General features: G+C 44.3%; 1 protein-coding gene across 4 annotated transcripts; it reads right to left on the reverse strand.

The window, feature by feature from the left end:
* LOC100735354 (protein SCO1 homolog, mitochondrial) lies at positions 1–22,582 on the reverse strand. 4 transcript variants are annotated; one of them, XR_010045147.1, is made up of 7 exons: positions 22,229–22,581; positions 20,778–20,868; positions 18,084–18,281; positions 17,345–17,437; positions 12,466–12,581; positions 3,114–8,577; positions 1–1,256 (listed from the first exon to the last, which is right to left on the reverse strand). XR_010045147.1 is itself a non-coding variant. In XM_013148699.3 (6 exons), exons 2-6 carry the CDS (start codon positions 20,806–20,808, stop codon positions 8,434–8,436), a joined length of 582 nt encoding a protein of 193 aa, XP_013004153.1. In that variant the 5' UTR covers positions 20,809–20,871; positions 22,229–22,582; the 3' UTR covers positions 1–8,433. The 4 variants fall into 4 exon arrangements, 3 of the variants coding, with proteins under 3 accessions (XP_013004153.1, XP_013004152.1, XP_063098085.1); XM_013148699.3 differs by having other exon boundaries at positions 1–8,577; positions 20,778–20,871; positions 22,229–22,582; XM_013148698.3 differs by having other exon boundaries at positions 1–8,577.
* Between the last annotated feature and the right edge of the window lie 3 nt (positions 22,583–22,585).

Here is a 22,585-nt window from a genome sequence, read left to right on the forward strand (position 1 = left end):
TCAGCTCTCAAACTTTATTGCGTACAGCGAACCGGACCTAACAAGGTCCGCCACCCTCAGTGTTGGTTCCTCTTCCGCCCGTTGGGGGCAGGAACAACCTCTTATAAGGGGAAGCAGTATCCAATCACAGAGAAGCGCACCTAACAAGCTGATAGGCTAGCGTCACGGGTAACTGGGCAGACATGACAATTTGGCAGGCTTGTTCAGGCCGGGAAGAACCCGGAAGCAGGAAATGGGCGCCATTCATAGGCGGCTTCCCACATCTCCCCCTTTTTTATTTATTAAAATAGGATGGTCTGTGGGTCCCTCCAAGGTGTCTATGACCTTGTTGCTGTTAGACACCTAGGAGTGGGCCTACCTTGTAGGCCGAGGCATGAGAGAATGTAGAGGTCTATACCCTGCTGTGCATCACCCTGTTTTGTGCATATCCTTGCGCCAGGACCATGCTCAAGGTGAGTGGTTCATTTTTTCGCAGGGCCAGGCTTTTGTGAACCGAACCTGGATGCATATAGACATTCATTCCTGCCTTCCCCCCAACCTTTGGGGCGGATGGCACTGCAGTACCCTTGGTCTCGCATCTCAATGCCAATAATTTGACTCCGGGAGGGACCCCTGGCCTTATAGGCCATGTATATCTGAGTGGAGCCTGTCTTAGGTTGACCGGGAGGGCTTTTCCCGTCTTACCCGTCATTGGCTTGCCCACTCAGCTCTTATAGCTGATGTTCCGCAATGTGAAGGAGATATGCGGCGGCCTGCTGGCCTGATGGGCCACCTGCTGCCATTTGCATGGCTGCCATAGCTGTGATCTTAACCTGCTGCTGAGTTTGTATGAGGCAATCTAACAAGCATTTAATAACCACAAGCCCCACTAGGATGGCCACGGCAATCAGGATCCAAGTAGTCAGGTTGGGCCAGGAGAACCCCTGACTGGACCTAGTTGGATACCGTCCATATTGTCAAGTTCCTGACCGACTATGAGGGACAAATTGTGAAACTTAGGTAGGTAGGTGTCTTGCAGCCAAGATGTCATCAAATTTGTGCGAACAGGGGTGATTAATAGGAACCTACAGAATAGAAAAAGCTCCAAACCAGACATTTTAGTTTGTAGATGGTCTTGGGCGCTGAGCGTCGGTCCCAGAAGGGTCGAGTTGACTTGTGTCCGCGGGCTTATCCTCCTGTGCTTTATCAGGAACTGGTGGGGAGTTTACTGCTCGCGTCAATCTTTCCGGGACCCACAGCGGTTCGCAGCCTGGTTCCTGTGGGAAGACACAAACCGCACCTCGGGTCCAGCTAACCACTGGATCCGGGCCCATCCATTGTCCTGTAAGGACATCTTTCCATCTAACCAGCCCTTTGTCGGTTGGGGACGGATTGCTATGTTCCATGGCAGGGGAATGATTATGGTGAAGAGTGCCAATGATATTCTTCCTTTGGGCGTTAGGCCATGGCCTATTCCCTCCTTTTGTTTTTGTAAGACACCCTTGAGTGTCCGATGGGATCGCTCAATGATGCCTTGTCCTTGGGGGTTGTAAGGAATGCCACGTTTAAGAGTGACCTCCATTTGTTGACAAAATGTCATAAAAATTTTGCTGGTATAGGCAGGACCATTGTCTGTTTTTAGTATATTGGGCTTTCCCCAAGCAGCCCAGGCTGCAAGACAATGATTAATAGCATGGGTGGCCCTTTCTCCAGGTTCTGCCGAAGCAAACATAACCTGAAAAGCGGTGTCAACCGAAACATGTACATATTTGAGTTTTCCGAATTCTGGGATGTGTGTAACATCCATTTGCCAAATATGATTGGGGCGCAGTCCTCTCGGGTTAACACCAATAGATTGTTGAGGTGAAGAGATCACACAGGCCGGACAATGTCGTACTATGTCTTGTGCTTGTGCTCTCGTGATGTTAAAGCGCGCCTCAAGCATGCGGGCCACAAAGTCTGAAAATGGCTCTCCCTGCCCTTGTATAATTTTTGTAAGGTGACCCGTATGTTCTCCCTTTCCAGCCAGCCGTCTCCAGGCCTGGAGGCCACAGCGGCTAATTTGTTCATAAACCTGGCGAGGGTATTGAGTTTGATCTTCCTCAAAGGTTCCTCGCCCTAATAGCATATCCCTGTTCCACTCTCTCTGGTTATTTTCCCTGTTGGCTGCCGCCTGCTCTACACAGAATTCCTCATTCCAGGACTTCCAATCTAAATATTGTCCGGGGGAGAGGCAGGCGCGTGCCAGCTGGGTCCAATCTCCAGGAGTTAAAAGCAGACCTGCCAATGCCTCTAAAAGCGCCATGGTAAATGGCGCATTGGGCCCATAAGCTGAAACTGCGTCCTTGATAGCTTTAAGTTGTTTAATTTCTAAGGGCTACCGGGAATGCATGGAGACCGGAACACTCAAAGGGAAGCCGCGACCATACCCTCTGATGGAGGGAACGTCCTCCTCCCTCCCCTGATGGGGGCGCAGAAGGCAACCCAGGAAGTAGCTCTCCCTCTAACCAGGGCGGTGCCATAGGTTGTGGGTGCCCTCTGGCGGCCACGGGTGGAGGTGGCAGCCCAGGGAGCAACTCCTCTTCCGGCCACGGCGGTGCAGTAGGGCCTGGCGCCCTGAAGGGGGCGACCATGGGTCGCGAGCTTCGGAGCCCTTGTGTTTCTCTGGAGGCCCAAAGTCAGGTGTGACTTCGGGCTCCGAGCACTCGGATCGAGCTTTGTCAAGAGCCTGTCGGGCTGAGCAAAGCCCGGGGGTTTGTTCGTCCGTCAGACAAGCCCTAATCAGTTCCCACAGGGGTAAAACCATGGGATCCAAGCGTCCCTCTTCTCGGGCGCATCTAAGATCCCCTCCTAACTTCTCCCATGACGGGAGGGTTAGAGAGCCCGTGGGCCAAAACCAGGGGGCAATCTCATTAACACTATCCAGAAACCTCGAAAGGGTGACCCGGTTTATGTAGATGCCTCGGGTCCTCAGCAGGACTCTTAGGGAGTCAGCGAGGGGTTTGCGAGCAGCGTTGCCCACAATGGCGAAGCGAAAGCGAAACAAATGCAAAGAAAAAAAGACCGGCGTCCACCCGTGTGGCGCTCAAAATCTGTTAGGTGCGTCCACCCAACCCAGGCGATCCAGTACTCACCTGTCCCGGGAACCGCTGTATCTCACGTAGCTGATCAGGGTGAAGAGAAGAGGCGCTCGGGGCCTTCCGTTGTTATTGGGCCAGGTCCTCCGTCGTACGGCAGGCGACAGCAATCGCACCTCCCGGCTGAAGAGGCACGTCGCTGAGTCTTTTACCTTTTTCCCCGTACGGGCCACCAGATGACCGGAGCCGCGGAAGACAGGAGACCAAACTCGAGCAGGATCAGCTCTCAAACTTTATTGCGTACAGCGAACCAGACCTGACAAGGTCCGCCACCCTCAGTGTTGGTTCCTCTTCCGCCCGTTGGGGGCAGGAACAACCTCTTATAAGGGGAAGCAGTATCCAATCACAGAGAAGCGCGCCTAACAAGCTGATAGGCTAGCGTCACGGGTAACTGGGCAGATATGACAATTTGGCAGGCTTGTTCAGGCCGGGAAGAACCCGGAAGCAGGAAATGGGCGCCATTCATAGGCGGCTTCCCACAGGTCAGAAGTTAAATAAATGATTCAGCAGGGGGTCAGAGTCCTTAGTTTGAAACATCCTCAGCCTGTATAAGAGGAGCATGCTGCAGATCTTAGGAGTGCTACACCCACCCTAGGGGAGCAGCCTGCACACAATAAAGGCACGAGAGGAGCCTGATCGCTGGTTGCTGGAGGAGCTCCAGTCCTCACCTTCAGCTTGGACTCGGCCTCCTGGTTTCTGGCTCACTGTTCAGCTCCCACCTGGAACTTTTCAGCTTTCCCTCACACACCCATCAGCCTCCTAATACACACTTACAAGAGACACTGCAGTGAGCGCCAGCCCTTGGGCAGGACCCTCCACCTCCAGCGTACAGACACCCTCTCTACGCTCCCTCCTCGGACTCTGTGACTGACCGCTGTAAGCCAATCTTGTAATTTCATATACATTTGTGTATCTTGTGTTACATGTTTCTCTACTAAATCCTGATACACCAGGTAAAAAGCACAGGCCCCAATTGAGTCTTTAAGAACCTTAGGGATAAAAACACGGGAGGGAGTTTTCTGGAAGGAAAAAAAGCATTGTGAATGGGGAACTTTGGAGTCATGAAGCGTTTTCTTAAAAATACAATTTAGGTATGATTTTCAACTGGGAACAATGACACATCCTGTAACCATAGCTCTTTGGGAAGCTGAGGCAGGAGAATCTCAACTTGAAGACCCAGCTGGGAAAGTTAGTAACACTCTGTCTCCAAAACATAAAAAGATTTTAAAAATAAAAGGGGGTGGGGATATAGCTCAGTGGAGAACAACCTGAGTTTGATCTCTTGTATACACACACACACACACACACACACACAGGGACAGAGACGGAGATTTTCTTGTCTCTTTACTGGTCTTTATTTCTCCTATTCCCCCTCAAGGAGACCTGGAATAGAGCCACAGCTCTGCATCCCAGGTAGGTGACCAAGCAGGTTCACCCAGACTAGAGGAAATTCTAGTGTCAACTTTGCTAAGCTTGCACAGAAGTCCCACGTGGCCCATTTTCCTCCACAGTAAGGCCACACTAGCTGGTTCTAGCCAGGCCCGACATGTCACGGCACAGTGACCTCCAAGCCAACCTGTGTGCTCAGCCGAGAGGCCAAGGCTAAGTGCACTTTCCCCATGAGACCAGGAGTCTCCACCCGCATCCACAAAGTGCAGCCTCGGCCTCTGACCTTCACCGAATGGAAAGTGGCTCAGCGGCTGCCAACTACGGTGTTCCCGCCAGGAAATACTTCAGATGGCCCGAGTGTAAGGTAGTTATCTAGCCTACTCAATAAGCAGGGACTCAAATGGCACAGGAGTCGCTGGCAGGGTCTCAGAGCCTGACTGACAACTACCAGCAGCTACTCAGGGCTGCAGCCGGTGAGGAAGGTGCCTGCTCGCTGCAGTTTGCTCCTGCTGGGTGTCCTGGGGTCCTGGAAGCCTCCGAATGGCCCTGAGCAAACTTCTCTGGCTCTCAAAGTGGCACCAGTGTTAGCCACTGTGAGGTGGGGCTGCTGAACAGCTGGCTTCCTGTACCTTTAAGTGGGATGAGTAACCTTGCACACAGCCTCAGCTGTGCCTGCCCTGACTGCCCACAGCACACCCAGCCCTACCTCACTGCCTCTCACTCTGCTGGTTTGCTTACAGCTTGCGGAGTCCTGTCTTCTGTGCATTTGCTTGCAGTCCCTCTCTTCATGGGCATCCTGCTCTTGGCATCAGCTTGCATCGCTGTCTAAACTCAAACAGGCTGCTGCCTGTGTCAGTGCCCCCTTCCATCAGACCTGTGCTCAAGCCTGCTGTTCACAGGACTCTTCTTCCCACTCTTGGAGGTTCAGACCAGATATAGTGAGATGCACAGATCTCACTGTGCATAGGAAGACTTGACTAAAGAGGTTATTATAACTCACTGATAGGAATAATCACCCTTATCACAAAGTAATTCAAAAATAAAAATATAACTATATAAAAGTATAAACTACATGGATGAAAAGGCTTCATGGTTGACTGTTCTTTGTTTTAAAGGGGACTCACTTTCGCACACACACATTTAAATTTGCAGTACTTAACACAGTTATTTGGGAGATTATGGTTCAAGTAATAACCTTTAAGTTTAGATTTAAAACATAACAGGAGATTTACAAACCTACGCAGATGCATTTACACTTCCAAATCACCTCACTGAGTTCCTGTTTGCAGCCTATCGGCTGGGTGCTTTACTGGTTCCCTGTAAATCTCAGTTCTTGGACTCACAGTATCAGCTGCCTCATCAACAGCCACTTGCGTTATTTTCATGCCTCTTGCACTGACGGGATTCTTAGAGTTTTCAAACAAATAGCAATTCTTAAAAATATTAATCCCATTAAAGTAAAAACTCTAACCTATTCAGGTATGTATGACTTGACTGAATGGGAGCCTGATTTTGATTTCCCAGCACACAGAGTTAAAAGGTTGCCCTGTCCCGTGGAACCCCTAGATTTGGATGGGTTCACAAGGTCACCACAGCATCCCATAGCAGGGAAATGAGCAGAGACCAGAACAGAAATCAAGACTCAATCTTACTCCTAATAATAATGGCATGTCTGTTCGTGGAAAGGATCATTATGAGGCCCTGTGCCAGCCTGCCTCCAGCAGCCCGACTCTAAGCCTTTAAGCCTGATACTGGAATTAAGAGCAAATGAGACATTTCTTAAAAAGCTGCTGTTCCCTTTCTGGATCATTACACCAGCTCCAACCTGCAACAGCTGAGAATGAAGACTACATTTTATTTGATAGCAAGCTTGCTGCAAAGCGATCCACACAAGTGCTGTGTGGCTTAAAACAGACCATCTTTTCAAAGGGTTGACATTTTAGAACTTAGTATCTTTCTTGTCGGATGAGACTAGTCTTGTATTAAGTTCTTTACTCTCTTGATAAGGTTCCTGAGTTATTCCAAACCAGCTACCTAGGGGGTGAACTAAATATTAAGAGTTGTTTAAGGAATAAGCTATTGTACTGGTTTGCTAGGGCTGCCTTAACAATACACCACGGACCATAGTTCACAGGATGTTTTATCTCCTCAAGTTTCTGGAGGTTGGAAGGCCAAGATCAAGGTGCCAGCTATGGTGGTTTTTCTGGAGACTTCTCATGACCTGTGGACCTCTTTTGTATTTTCATGTGGTCCTGTCATCGTGTTTTTTTTAACTCTTGATGTCAGTAATATTGGCCTTTGGAGGGCCTTTCATAATGGGTCCATTTTAATTTATACTTTAAATACTTTATATTCAAATCTGGCCATGTATTGGAGTTAGGACTCTGATCTAAGAATTATGGGAGGCACAATTCAGCTAAATACTTCTAGTTGTTTTTTGTTTTCTTCTTTCCCTTTGATATTTGTACTGTGGCACCTTGGTTCATGAACAAGTCTATGCATACTCTGGCTCAAAAACAGAAGCATCTGGCAAAAAAGTTTTTTTGTTTGTGAATTCTGCCATCAGGTACCAAACACAAACATGGTAATCTTTTTTGTATGAAAATGAATATGGCCATTTTCTACAGAATTGTGGACCTCAGTAAGTTCGTGAAAAAAGGTACCACCATGTTAAGTATTGAGAATTAAAAAACCCAAAGAGGACTGTATCATGTGCATGTAAAAATGTAACTGATGTGCAAAAATAATCCTTTTTCCAAATGGGTCTTATAGTTGGTTGCATTTCAGAATTTACTGACAACTTTAAAGAGATCTTCTCCAAGTGGAAAAAAGGTGATGATCACGCCCAGGTAAACGAGTCAGGTATAGGAAAGTAAAACTCAGAAAGCAAAGCCAAGATTCGTTCTATTGTGCATCAATCATATTTTTGACACACCAAAGGGAGGCTCACGTTACTTCTTCAGAAGCATCCCTGTGAGTTTACAGGCAGTCTGGAATGCAGGTCTCCGCATTACCCAAGACTGGGCAGCCCTGGGCCTGGGAGTCTGTATTTAATGAGTACCCATCTGCCTACCCACGTGAGTCTGTGGGGCTCTGTGTTGTATGCCATAGGCTGCCATCTACATACCCACTCTACCCAGGAGAGAAGTCACGCCTGTCCAAGTTGCAAATCTCAAAACACCTTTACTTTACATGAAGTATAATCTAATAAATGCAGAAAAATATTATTTCACATTTTCATGATCAATTTTCTTATTTCCATTTGGCACATCACTGAAAACCTGGCAGATCATTCAGTTAAAAAAAAAAAAAAATCACAAAAAGATCCATAGAAGAATCAAAGAAATGTTTTCTCGAAACAAGGGATTTTTTCTATACTCTGGTCAAATCAGCATCTGCTGATGGGGGAATGGAGTACAACAGGACAGGGAGGCTAGCTGTCAAAGACTTAGCTTTAAGTATAAAGATGAACTTTGAATAGCAGCATCTGACTTGATGGTTACCAGCCACCAAGAACTCGAGGTGAGGAAGGCAAAGCACTGCAGAGAGTACGTTCTTTTCTGTGGAATTCAGCTTTATACTGTGTGGCAGCAAGGGTCTGAGACACCGACGAGGTGGCCAGGCTGCTCAGAGAGGCCTGTTCCCAAGGAGACGTCCGCCACCATCCCTCCTGTGGTGAGGCGAGGCGTGCTCTCCACTGGCCTCACTTTAACTTGGTCCTCTGGATTCCCAGGGGCTACTGGGAGACGGGCTGTCATCTTCCGAGTTCCAAAAATCCTGACTGAACCCTAAGCTAATCTCATCTAAAAATCATACATTCTTATGGTACGAAGGCCATTCTTTAGGTTGCATAATATAGACCAGCTCCTATGAAGACCAAGCTTCCTTCCTCTTTGGCAAAACACAGTACCTGGCAACGCGGCTCTGGCTAACTCTTCTTCTGTGCCTGCTTGTGGGCCCGCATGTGTGCAGCAATTGAACCAGCTATTTCTGCATTCCTCTTGTTCTGGCCAAAATAATCTAAGAACTCACCGTCTGGTCCAATCAAGTACATTATTATTGTATGATCCACCTGCAGAGACAACGGAGGAACGTGTGACAAAAAAATCACCAAAATAAACTGCTTTTTGTACTGCATAAATGTTGCAGGATAAGAGATTTTTGTTAACACCTATATCATCACTGTAGCCTTTATTATTTACACAATAGGCCTATGTTTATTATAGTAAATTCACTTAGGCCATGGAGTGCCTAAGATCCTTTGAGTTCCAGAAATTTGCACCAGCTACTGCTTGTAACATCAGCTAGTCCACGTAATTCGTTGGTTCAATCTGTAACATAATGTTACTCAGGCTTGAAGAATTCTGGAAAAAGAGTTCACCTTCTAGGGTATGGTTGCTGCAGGCCTTCATAAAGTGGTCCGCGCTTGTGGAACAGTATACTTTGAGTAAAAATATATTCTTTCACTCCTTAGTCACAGTGTAAGAGATGTCACGAGAAAGCAAACTGCTTTTGAGAAGTTACTTTCATGAGTTCTTGAGTAAATTCTTGTATGTTTCCGGAAGAACCGGTTCTCATTCACTGCTCCTTAACCTCTGCTCATCATGTTTTACACGAAGCCAGAAAGGTAATCACTGCTTCAATTTCATAACCTATACATCCTAACACAATAATTAACCCTGATATTAGAATACAAAAACAACAGGAAGATCTGGTTTTCTCCGAAAGAAATTTTTATATACTATCCTGAACAACCCTGTCTGAAGCCAATCATCTGGAAATGCTTCAGGAGCCATGAGTGGCATACTCCGAAGGAGTCTTCTTCAATCTAACATCTATCTTTTTGACAAAGTTCTTAAAACATTCTGAGCTCTAAAGTTTAGATCAGACACCAATCTTTTTAGTTGGTTACTTCCACAAAACTCAATTTTATAAGAGCCAATTTGGCACTGTAAGTGCTAGGAATTTATTACAGTCTTGACTGCTATTTGGCAAGACAGGAAGAAAGGAATGTGAGCACACATACCAAACTGAAGACTCTCCCCTAAATATACCGCGACACACATTATATGTCTATGAGGTTATTACTTTATATATACACATTCATAAGGAGACAGACAGCAAATGGAGAGCCACTTGCCTACCCCATAAGGAAAGAAAGCCATCAAGACAGCTCCAACAGCTGCTCAATTCATGTGTTAAGAAAGGGTTTACTGCAGGAGCAAGATGGGGCTTGATGATCTCAGCAATCTGACACAGAAATCAGAATGAAGTCTCCAGTGCTCCTCTCTAAACTTACTCTGCAGGTTATACCTCTTTTGCTGTCATTTTTTCTTTTTCTCTAGTCTCTTTCTTAAAAAAACATATCTGTAGAATGCTTTTCTGAGTGTTCTTAATACAAATTACTTTTTTTAGACATAATAGAGACGTTCTATACATACTCCTCAAACTTGTTAGTGATCACTTTTTAGTATTCATTCAGGACGAGGACAGAGCAAATTGGTATGCGTGCTAGCATAGTTATTCAGTTTTAGTAGTTCCTGGTACAGAAGAATGAAACAAGCAATTATTAACATATCCTTCCATAGGTCACCTCGCACCTGCAATGGTACCCAACAGGCTGGAGTGTGTCGATTACACCAGTGCATGTCAGACTAGATTCCATCTCGGGTCAAATTCAAAATTAAACTCTTGGCGCTGGGGATTTAGCTCAGCGGAACAAGCACCTCCCTTGCAAGCATGTAGTTGTGAATTCGATCCCTGGTACCGGTTTAAAGACAAAAAAAAAAAAATTACAACCCTTATCATCATGTTGTCACCATCTCTAATTCTACTGGAAAACAGCAACTTGGTTTTTCTAATGTGTAACTTTAAAAAAGGTTGGGGCCACTGAGCTAGTAACCATTTATACTGCAGAGCACGCTGGAGAAATGCCCCAGGGAAACGGAGTGCCCAAGGAATGCCCGGAGGGCATGGATCGCTGGAGGTGAACAGCTGACAGCACGGGGCATTAAAAAGCTGGCTAGTTAAGCAAAAGGGCGTCAAGTACAAACGTATAAATACATACACTGGGATGGTTAAGCAGTCTCTTCCTCCAGCTTTCTATTTCTACCTTGGAAACTTAGAGAGGTTTTACAGACATGACAAAAAACAAACAAAAAAACCCAAACTGTTTGAAATGGTTAACACAGGCACAAACAGAACCCAGCACCTTTACGCCCTGAGAATCTTGCCCTGCTGCACTCCCCAGCACAGCACCTGTTACTCTCAGAGGGAACCGCTGTGTGTCAGAGAGCCGCTCTGCATTTCCTGCTGCATGTCCCCCCACTACTATCTATTTATGTTTATAAACGCTAGTTTACAGGCAGATCAAGAGAAACACGGCGCATCTGCTTTCTCGGCTAACTGCCTCCATCAGTGATCTAGAGCAGTGCAGGTCTACTAGCTTTAAAGACCAGCTGCAGCGGGCACAGTCACACACACACTCTGGGAGGCAGAGGAAGGAGGGTCACAAGTTTGAGCCTAGCCTGGGACAACTTAATGACTGACTGTCAGCAATAAAAATAAAAATAAAAATGGATGGTGACATTAGTTCAGTGTGAAGGCCCTGGGTTCAATGCACAGTAACGCAAAAACAAACAAACAAACAAACAACAAAGTCCTTGTTCCAAATTCACTCCAGCTGTGTATTTCCTACTTATCCAATTCTGACAATAGGTTTTCAGACCATCTGAGTGAAAACTGGCATCTTATTAAACTCACATTTCTTTTATTATGAAACAGCATCTTATTCAAAGCCAGTTGTATTCTTTCAAAAATATTTGCTAATTAGTACTGGAATTCTTTTGTACTGTAGTTGTGTATAATGTTATAACATGCACATTTAGATTTCTAAAGAATCTTATATCTTTGGCATGCTCCATTTATATACACAGTATCAGTCTGAGAATTCCATCCAAAAAGTCTTAAAAGTTTACCTCTTTGTGGCTATTGTCTGAGATTATGAAAATCTCACTCAATTATAAATCAAGGTTAATCTTTAAGGAAGCCCGTCCCTCCTCACAGGTCCTTAAATCTTAAGTATTTCTCTGACCACCTTATACCTGAAAATCTGTGGTTCCAAAGCACAAATTCACACATTAGAGTCCCAAAACCTCCAGGAAAGACTGCAAGAAGCAGCACACGGTTAAGTCGGGGATTGGTGTAAGACCTCTGGAGCAGCACTGACGAAGGTGAAGACAGTTCTCAAGGCAAGAACTACTGATATAAACGTTAACAGTATTTGTGGTCCTCATTCTTACAGAGCGCACAGCACCGCCACTGCACAAGGCCCGCAGTGGCTAACCCAAGTCAATCTTGCAGAAAGCTTACTTTTGAACACCTCACAGCTTTCCTCTTGCTTTTCACGATTCTCATTCACCCTAAAGCTTCAGTTCCCGAGAGCCCAGAACTGCTTCTTAAAAGGGAGGCATTCTCATAACTCTTCCCCGAGGACGCAGGGTCACCATCAGTGTTTCATCACTTAACGGTTTATCCCAGCATCACCAGGCAGCGGGTTTCTTTACATGCCGACTACCCCGAGCACCACTCAGGCCACCAGTGTCACTTCAGTCAACTGACTCTCGCACTGAACAACTTTAGTAAAATTGTTGTTTTTGTATTTCCTATTCCATTGTCTTAATAAGCCTTTTCTCCACATGAGGCTCCTTCATTTCCTACAGGGCACCCGAATCCTAATTTTATAGTGCCTCAAATTTTATGTGCCACTAAAAAAGAAGTTCAGCAATGACATCATGAGCAATGAAGATAAATGATCGTCTTTAAAAACAATGCTTATTTTCTTTCCAATATCCAAAATACTCAAGGAATCTGTGTGTTCTTTCATCTCAGCAGGCGGCTATCTGAAACTGAACGACTGTCGGGAGGCAGCCCCCGAGGGAAAAGCGAGGCGCTAACTTACTATGTAGTCTTCATCCTCATCCTTGGGGCCGGGGCTGTAATACACTCGGTAAGCTCTGGCCACTTGGTCGATCTCTTCTTTTGTGCCGGTCAAGCCAACTAGTTTGGGAGAAAATTCTAAATAAAAAATCAGAGACAAAGAAAAGTGAGAAGCAGCAAAACAGCCATCTCCACCTCAAAAACATGATACCTGGTATAAAGCGTCCCTAGTGGTACTTTTTACCTGTGAGTTCTCAAACATTTCTTCATGATTCAAAGGAAAAGAAATTCACATGGAACAAATGAAAATTCTCCTTTGTAACACACTATATGTCAGTCTTTCAATAACAGTAAAAATCTGGACAGAATATATTTTAGCTTTTGAAATCACCTTTTCAGTTTTAAAAATACAGGTAGTTGAGATCCAGTTCACTCTAAAAGTAGTACCATGAATTAAGTACTACAGTTTTTCACTGCATCATGAAGAACTTAAGACTGTGTCACAGCACAGCTGTCCTGGCCTGCGGGTAGGTCCACAGAGACCCCAGAAGGGCAGTGGGGATGAAAAGGAAACAAGAGACACAAAGAGCGGAGCCAAGATGAAGAATTCCTATCAAGTCTGGTTAACAAATATATAGGAGTAACAAATACATAGGGTGTTGAGGAGCAGGGATCTGGGTTCTGAGATGTCAGCAGGTAACTTAGCAGCACTGGCAGGACCTATTCAAATTTCCTGGGCAGGCCAGCTCCTAAGGCGGGCTGATTAACATAATTTATTTAAAGTGGTAAGGCCTGCAAATGTTAAAGTGGTACAGCCCGCAGATGTTAAGGTGGTACGGCCTGCAGAGATAAGGTGGCAGCCAACTACAGCGCTTCCCACAGGTCCCCCTTTACTTTAAAATCTAAGAGGCATGTAAGAGGCTGCATCCTTGAGGAGACTGTGGCGGTCTTGGGTCAGGGCGCTTCCACAGGGGGGCCAACCTAGCCTTACCCGTCATTGGAAGGCAGGGCAGCAAGAGGCCCAGCTCCTGTCTTAGGTGGAGGTTGGCGTCCCGAGTGAGGCCCAGTTGCCCGTCTCTGGCTATCCAGCCTATCGCACAAGGCAAGAGAAATGGAGCGGCAGCATGTTTTCACAAAGCATTATCATAATACAGTTTTGCAGGCTCCGTGTAATTTTCTCTATCACCCTTTCTAAGCCTGTGGTAATGGACCTGTAGGTTGCATTTCTATGGCATCCACCTGTTGTTTGACAAAACCATCAACTTAGTCATCATGATCCCAAGAGACAGGATCCAGGCTGTTCCTTGCATCATCTGAAAAACAAAAGCTGCAAAAACATTCTCGCAGGGGTCATTTTTCGTCCCTGGAGTCATCTGTAACATTATCCTCTATTTGTTGTATTTGGTCTCTGTGTTTAACCAAACGTTCTGGCAGCCATCTCACAGATTTCATCTCTTTAGAGTAAATGCATACTGATCCTCGTCCCCTGATAAGGACTGGCTCTGGTCCACGCCAGGAGTTAGTCAGGGGTCTCTCCATTGTACAGAGGCAAATTGCTTTTGTGTTTCAGTATGCCAAAAACGTGTGGCTGCTGACTGTCCAGCAGCATCCAAATTTTAAAAATTAAGGATGAATAAGGCATAAGATAGAATATTTTAGGTGTCCCCCTGGTGGGGTACCATTCCCCCTTTTTTATTTTACCAACAGTGAGTTTTAGAGAGAGATGTGCCCTTTCAACTATGCCTTGACCTTGAGGGTTATAAGGTATGTCTTTTATATGATGAATATTACGATGCTGACAGAAACGGACGAAGGCAGAACTAGCATAGCCTGGACCATTACAGTCTTTAATTGTTGTAGGCATCCCAAAACTGACACGGTAGTTAACATACGGCTACTAACGTGTTTGCTAGATTCGCCAGGTTGGGGAGGGTTTTTCACTGCATCATGAAGAAATGAAGACTGTGTCACAGCACAGCACAATGCCTGCATCTTATTTCCTAACAAGCAATCTCTACACAGATACAGGGCCAGGTTCTACTTTTCCTTCTGATAAGAAGCTCAACAACTACCATTCATCACCCAAAACAGTAATTATAATACAGTGCAGAGCGGGGGTCAATCCCTAGCAGTGTGTATGTGCTGTTTAGTTGCTAGAATGCACAGAAGCGGCTGGGGGGAGTCACTGAACACTTAGATCCTCCAGGTTACTAAATGACAGCTCCACTCTCACGGCACTCCTTCTTACTGAGTGCACAAGCCTTTGGCCCTCGACGAGTTTGCTGTAAACTGGGTGCTGAATTATTTAGGGCTAAAGAGAGTGGGCTGCCTTGTCTTTCCTTCACACTCACTGGAGTTCAGCAGAAGGGTGAATGAAGCCTGAGTGAGCTTCACATCTGAAGACTTTTCAACTGAATTTACTGAAACAGCAGTATTTTCCTAAACACTAACTTAAAATTTTTAACTTTCAACTAAAAAATGAAATCAGTGATGCGTGTGCACGCTGTTGAAAAAAATGACCGTAAGGTTTTGGGCTATCAATTAGATGTGGCAAATTTAAGCACACTCATGTGGGGATTAATACATGACAAAATAACTGCTGATACAACACATTTAAATGTACTACCCAGTGAGTATATTTCTATAAGCTGCTTTTTATTGCTTTACGAAAAACACTTTGTTCTTGCTCAAATTTCTAACAAACTTGAAAGTTCCGGCATAAATTATACTTAACTTCATAAATAAAACCACAAACTTCAAACAGAAAACATAACCCCAGTAACCTTGTGTTAGGCAAAGCTTTCTCATACATTAAACAAAAGGCACTATATATAAAAGAATAAGCCAATTCATTTGGACTTAATCCCTTAAACTGGGGAAAAGATGTGCGCAGACACTTCACCAGGGACACAGATGACGAGAATGGCGATGATCAGTGCTAACATCTATCACAGGAAGTATTCAAGTCAGGATGAAACAGCACTAGGGCCTCCTAAAGCGGCTACTATCGAAAAGCCTGCTGATGTCAAGGACAGTCAGGGCGTCCAGAAACTGGAACTCTCAACACTGCTGGCCAAGAATGTGAGAATGTAAAGCCATTCTGGAAAGCTGTTTGTCAGCTTCTCCCACAGGTAAACATACACTGCGTGACCCAGCCACTCCACAGGTGGGTGCACACTCAGAAAAAACGAAAGCAACTGTCCAGAAAAAGAGGTGCACACAAACGTCACCTGCCAACAGCCAAAAGCTGGAAAAACCCCAGTATCTGTTCATGGACTAGTACATGGATGATGTTTAAAATAATTATTAAAAAATACATACTGTACCATGTCATTCACATAGCACTGTGGAATGCAAAGGGGCTCACTGTGACAGAAGGAGCCTAACGCTTGCCTGGAGATGGAGGCAGAACAGGGAACTGGGGGGCAGGGTCAGAAAGGGAAGGAAGAGCGAGGCATGGTGGCCCTGCCTGTAATTGCAGCTCAGGAGGCTGAGGGTCCGGAGTTTGCTTTGCGGCTAGCCTGAATCACCTGGTGAGACCCTGTCTCCTACTTCCTCCTCTCCTTTTGTCCCCTCCCTCCTCTCCTCTCCCCTTTCTCCTCCTACTTTCCCTTCTCTCTTCCCTCTCCTCTCCTCCCCGGCAACCTTTTAGTACTCGGAACTGAACCCAGGCAGGGCCTCAACTTTGCTAGAAAAGCGCTTCACTGCTGAGCTACAATCCTGGTCATACATGCTGATTTTCATGACTCTGGTGATGGTTTCAGGGGTACTCACACTGCAAGGTAACAAACTGTACATATTTACTTCTTTTTTTTGGGGGGGGTCTTTTTGAGACAGGGTCTCACTATGCACTTCGGGCTGATCTTGATCTCACTTTGTAGCCTCAAACTCACAAGGATCCTCTATCCTCAGCCTCCTGAGTGCGGGGATTACAAGTATGCACTGCCACACCCAGGAAATGTGTATGTTTCATTGTATGGCAATTATACCTCAATAAATCTGTTAAAAATAAAAAAATACATAGCAGGCCCTTAAAACAAATTTTAAAATAATCTCAAAATTCTACAGAATATGCATTTGTATGTGTCATTAGTGCTTCTGATCAGTAACCAAGTCAATTTCAAAACAATTTAAATTTGGGCTGGGGGTTTAACTCAGCGGCATAAGCGCCTGCCTTGCAAGCAGGCAGTCGTGAGTTCGATCCCTGGTACCGATAAAAAGAAAAAAAGACCAAAAAAAAAACACACACACACACACAACTTAAATTCAAATTGCTGATTTTTAAGCACCTACAATGAAGAGGCTTGAGTTTATGAAAAGTAAATTTGCCTATCCTCACAGATGAACTAGAACCTGAGCATTCGTCCTCAACTCTACTACTGTTCAAAGTCTGTAAAGTCATCTGGATTTTAATCTGCCTGTAGAGATAATCTGAATTAAAATTTATACGTGAAACATTATGAAGGTATCTCTGTCACACTATATGATTAAGATTTACAAAACATGTCATGAGTGCAAAATGCATCTAGTAATTCATCTTCAATCTCCCACTTCTCAAAATGTGTGTTTCTCCTAATTTTACCAAACGAGAATGCAGTACCGAACTGGAATTAGGAAGCAATAGGTCCTTACTCCTAACTCAAGGCTCTATCAGTTGCCATGAAGTTCAATCTAAATCCCTCCTCTGTGATAAAGTAAGAGTGCTGCACAAGGAATTGAGAGACTATTTCCTCATTTCTGTGCTCATCAGCCACAGCCAGGACTCTGCACACCGATCTGCCTGTTACATCAGTCCCTCCGTCCTGCATATTTCATGAGGCATTGTAAGGATGAAATGAGTTCATACTTCAAAAGCTGCAAGAAGTCAACAGATGTAAAGTACGTAAAGATATAAAATATACCTTTCACATAATTTGCAATGGCTTCTTTTGTGTCCCTTTCCGGATCGATAGTGATGAAAAGTGGAGTTAAATTTGGGAGACTTGGAATACTATCTGAAAGAAAGTTCCAATTAGTATTCATACTGTAAGGGAAAAGAGAAAATCAGCCGTGGCAGGAAAGGATATTAACTGCTACACTGCAGAGTTAAGGAAACACAGGGAGAGCTAACATTTCAGTGAAGGACAGAAAGGGAAAGAAGCGGGTATCTAACCCTGCAAACATCTACATTGGAATGTACATGTTATCCTGGCTATATTCTCTAATCCAATCTAATCCAATATCTCTAGTTTATTCCCTGCCATAACTCAAGGATAAGGTAAATCATTTAAAAGGTCTGAATGTTCTGAAACAATTTAAGATCGTTTAAATTGGCGCTAATAAAACACTGTATCACTGACTATATATCATGTAGATTTCCTACTCTAATTACCACTGGAAGAAAGGGCAATGGGCAGATTGTAACAAGAAAGGAACACAAAAGGAAATGTTAGGAAGATCCTGGGCATGCTGACATTTTTCAAGCAATCTAACATTCAGCATCAAATAACCTACTGTGGTGGTGAGTTAGGTCACACCATCAAAGCAACACGATCACAGGTGAGTGCTGAGATTTTGTACTTTTACAGACCAAATAATTGGTGAAAATGTAGTGACGTTAAGTAAAAATAAACAGTGGAGAGTCACTAATGGCTTTCTTACCGATTTCGTCCACAACTTGAATCATTTTTTCCAGTTCTTCTGGACAGATATCAGGGCAATGGGTGAAACCAAAATAAATCAACACCCACTGGCCCACGTAGTCCTTGTTAGTTTTGGGCTCTCCAACATGGGTTATTAGGGAAAACGGTCCGCCAAGTAGAGGCTTCCCAATGCTTCGATGCCGTTCCTTCTCCAGCTCTTAAAGAGAGACCAAAAACGTTATTGGAACCACACGTATATCAACATACCATCAGTGCTATTCTAGTAACCGTGTGTGGGAAGGGCACAAACTGTGGGAGACATAGTTTCAGCTTTCACGACATCTTTCCAGAAAAATAAAATAATAAAACCAATCCAAATTAAGTTCTATGGTAGGTAGTAAGTCCCATAAGAAAGCACTTAAAATGCTTCTTCCTTGTACAGAACCATTCAGTGCTAAGTCTAAGAAAGCACTTAAAATGCTTCTTCCTTGTCCAGAACCATTCAGTGCTAAGTCATGGGTGTGGCTCTGCTGAGAGTGGGGCAGGCGACACAGGGACCTAGGACAGATGTCTGAAGTTGGGTGAAAGTGGGGGGCTGGCAGGGGGAGCGTGGGCCTGAGTGAGCAGTGGGGATGAGACCTCATTTACATACAGGAGACTGATTTTAAAAAAGTAAAATAGCTCACAGATAAGAGGAAAGAGGATTCCAAACAGAAAAGGAGTCAGCGCTGTGGACAGGGAGGAACTACAAGGAGCCTTGTGGCAATGGAAAGGAATCAAAGGACTAATCTGAGTTTCTGATTTCAATTTCAATACAGTATATAGACTCGCCAACTAAAAGGAAGTAATGCTTCCGGAGAAACGGCTGACAGCGGGACTGAAGCAAACAAGGACAGATGAGCCCGGACCCTCCTGCGGCAAGAGGGAGAACTCAGAGAACAGGAGACGTGTCAAAAGGGAAAACGCCTGACAGCCTGCACAGGCTCCCACCAGCTAACCTGGGCCGCTCTGAGGATCAAAATAAAGAGAACAGAGGGTCACAGACATTATATATATAGGAATCCATGCGTTTTTAATGACATAAATGAATAAATCAGTGTTTCTGCCAAAGAAGCATGACTTCAATTAGGAGGAAACATCAGACAAAACCAAGGTATTCTAAAAAATAACCAGTTTATAATCTTTTAAGCCGTCAGGTCACAAAAGTCAGGTAAAGTCTGGGAAACATTATAATTAATGGAGACTAGAGAAACAACCAGGGATAAGGTGTCGTTCTACTATAAAAGATGTACAGAAGGCCAGGTGTGACGGTCCACGCCTGCAATCGCAGCACTCAGGACACTGAAGCAGGAGGAGTGCTGGGAGTTCCAGGCCAGCCTGATCTGCATTTAGCAAGACTTGGACTCAAAGAACCAAAAATGAAGACAAAAATATAAAGTAGCAAAACAGACAGATTAGACTTGAGATTAAATGTAAGACTCAAGTTAATCTGTTAATTCTCTAGGTTATATTGTGATTACACTGGAAATTGGCCTTGTTTGTAGAAAATATACCACGCTCCACTGTGTAGCTGAGAGGTGAGGCATCATGTTACCAAATACTCTCAAACAATTAAGAAACACTTTGACGATTGTCTTCACAGTAAAATTTCATAATAAAATAAGTATTATTGTGGGTAAAATTCCAAACTGAAGTCAAAAGAAGCTTGGGTATTTGAAACTGTTTCTGCTGCTATTTTTCTAGTGTCTAAATCTTTTGTCTGTGCATGAAACTAAAGGAACTTGCCAATTAAAATATGACAATCATATTAATAAAATACTGCTTCTTATATAAAAATGTTACCTTGTTATACCAACAGCAGTACAGTCTATTTGGCTAAAATGTTAAAGCCTATGAACTATCACTCCCAGATCTGAATATTATCCTCTGAACACAATGACATCAAATAAGACTTTACATAATCGAATGACATTTAAGCGATATTTGAAAGATTTACCTGAACCTCTCTATCTTAGAAGTCCTGGAATAAACACTAACATACTGCATTTGTTCTTTTTTTCCCTTCTGGACCTTTCAAGATTCGACATTACAGCAATAACAGGCTCTTTTCAACCATGGTCAGCTTCTGGCCTTCTCCTATGCAGATATCAATTGCTCTGTAGGATCTACTCATGTTGTTCTTCATGTCTGACCCCAAAGAAGCTTTGTCAGTGTGAAGACTGGGCCTTCCTTCTCAACCACCAGAGTTTCGGGCCTCACAGAACCTCATCTAGTAAAACTTTTTAATTCTGACTCTGTTTTTCTATCACATGCATCTCAAGTGTGGCACAGCATCTCAGCCTTTAGACTTCAAGCTGTCCACATTAAAATCTACCCACGATGCATCTTTCAATAGCATTAACGGTACCGTGGATTGAATCCTGGAGAAGCAAAATACACTGATGAAACCATACAAGCAATTCTCAGAAACTCTTGAGTTTCGTTTGGTACAGTTCTCTACCAACTTCCGTAGTTTTGATCAATGTGCCATGGTTATACAAGTTGTCAACATTATGGAAATCAGGGAGATAGTTAAACTATGAAAGTTTTTGCAATTTTTCTGTAAATAGAAAACTGTTTCTAAAGCTGAAAAACTATTAAAATAAAAAAAAGTGGTGCTAGCACATGGCCAGGAAAGATTTCATTCAGACCTGAGTAGAGGACGTCTACTTACTTTCTATCTTTTCCATCTTGAAGTACTTCATCCCAGCCAGTAAAGCCCCTCCAATAGCAAATGTGATTGCTAAAGACTTCCAGGGAACAGGCTACTGGGGCAGAGATTTCAAAAATAAAAATACTAGTAAGACGAAAACATTTAAGCATGCCAAATTTATTATGGTTTGCAATATACATACACAGGTCATGATTTTGTTCAATGTGCAGGTTTCAAATTAATCTGGAATGAGAAAATGCTGAACATTTCTGAGGATAAGATTTATATACTTGAATTCTGCATATATACAAGACAAGGAAACAGTATAATTTCTTGTTCAGAGCAAGATCAACACAAAGAATCACAAGTAACATGATGGTTACTGCATGCAGTCCTTGCTCCATGTTTTTATTTTATGTATTTATGTTTTTTGTTTTATGGGTTTTTTTTTTTTTTTTTTTGTCTTTTTCGTTTTTATTGGTACCAGGGATCGAACTCACAACTGCCTGCTTCCAAGGCAGGCGCTTATGCCTCTGCGCTAAATCCCCAGACCCTGTATTTATGTATTTTTATTTAATTAAAAGATCCCCATGGTGGCTTATACCTGTAATCCCAGCACCATGGGAGGCTGAGGCAGGTGGACTGGGCAATTTAAAAGGACCCCGTCTCAAAATCTTTAAAAGGGGTAGAAGTGGGGCTTGCTGGGGATTTGGCCCTCAGCTTAAGCCCCACTACTGCACAATCAATCAGTTACCAGTATGCGCTAATCCTGAGAATAAATACATAGAATAGAAGAGGGTAACCTTACTCTGGCTGTTGCAAGTACTAACCAAAGCAGAAAAGAGCTCTAAACGTGGGGCTTCTTACAAGCGCCATCAAGTTACTTCTGGAATTCCCAAAATATGGAAGCTATCTGTCAGCTCAGCCGCACTCATTAACCTTGTCCTCGCTCTGAAAACCTATTTTTTTCCCATCACTACAGAGTAGTGGTTTTTAGTTGTTTTGGGGTCAGAACCAGAATCTGAGACAATCACAAGAAAATGGCATATCCGTATGCAAACAAGGTTCTCCTTTTGTTTCAATTTCAAAGTATTTATGGAAACTGGGAGGAGGAATTCAACTGATAGCAATTTCAGAAGTGCTCGGATTTTTCCATTATAGTAAACTTAAGGTTGAGGTCGTTAAGAGAAGCTGAAACCTACTTTATTGGCACAAGAGTTAACTTAAAATCCAAACCCGAATATCTAGCCACATACAGAGGCTTCTTATGGGAAGTTGTCTCCCGAGAAGTGGGGCCGTCGCCAAACCAGAGATACGAGGATGAGATTCCATGACCCAGGTAGGCCGACCGAGTTGAGGTCACTTTGAGGCAAGGCCGAGCAGCCTCTGAGGTCAGGACCAAGAGGGATGGAAAGGCCACTGGGAAGGGACAGCTGTAAGAAGCACTGCAAAAACCCCACGTGTACACTCACCCCGGGTTTCGAGGGGCGCTGGGGTCTCCGTGACCCTTAGGCTCCGGCCCTGATGACCCCGACGGTTGTGGCGACCCTGTGCTGAAGGGTCGGCCTCCCAGGAAGGCGCCACGGCTCCCCGAGACCCGCCATAACTCGTCCTGGCACTCTTCCTTCCTTAATACTTCCTTAATTACTTTTGAACTATTGGTTCCTACGCACAGCCCTGCCTCAATAAGAACTTTGTAGTCTTCTCCGCCGGGATCCAAAGCCAGGGTCCGCAAAGAAGATGCCGCAGTTATCCACCTGAAGCCGGCACCAAACAGGCCATCAGCCGTTGAAGACCGCGCCTCTTTTGCCCCGCCCCACTACTTCCGG

The sequence above is a fragment of the Cavia porcellus genome, unplaced genomic scaffold (assembly GCF_034190915.1).
Source record: "Cavia porcellus strain 051 isolate PalLab524CR breed Dunkin Hartley unplaced genomic scaffold, mCavPor4.1 scaffold_32, whole genome shotgun sequence".
Taxonomy (NCBI): Eukaryota; Metazoa; Chordata; class Mammalia; order Rodentia; family Caviidae; genus Cavia; species Cavia porcellus.

Excerpts from the sequence above, each read along its gene's own strand:
- LOC100735354 (XM_063242015.1), bottom strand. The coding sequence starts at position 2,284 with ATGGCGCTTTTAGAGGCATTGGCAGGTCTGCTTTTAACTCCTGGAGAT.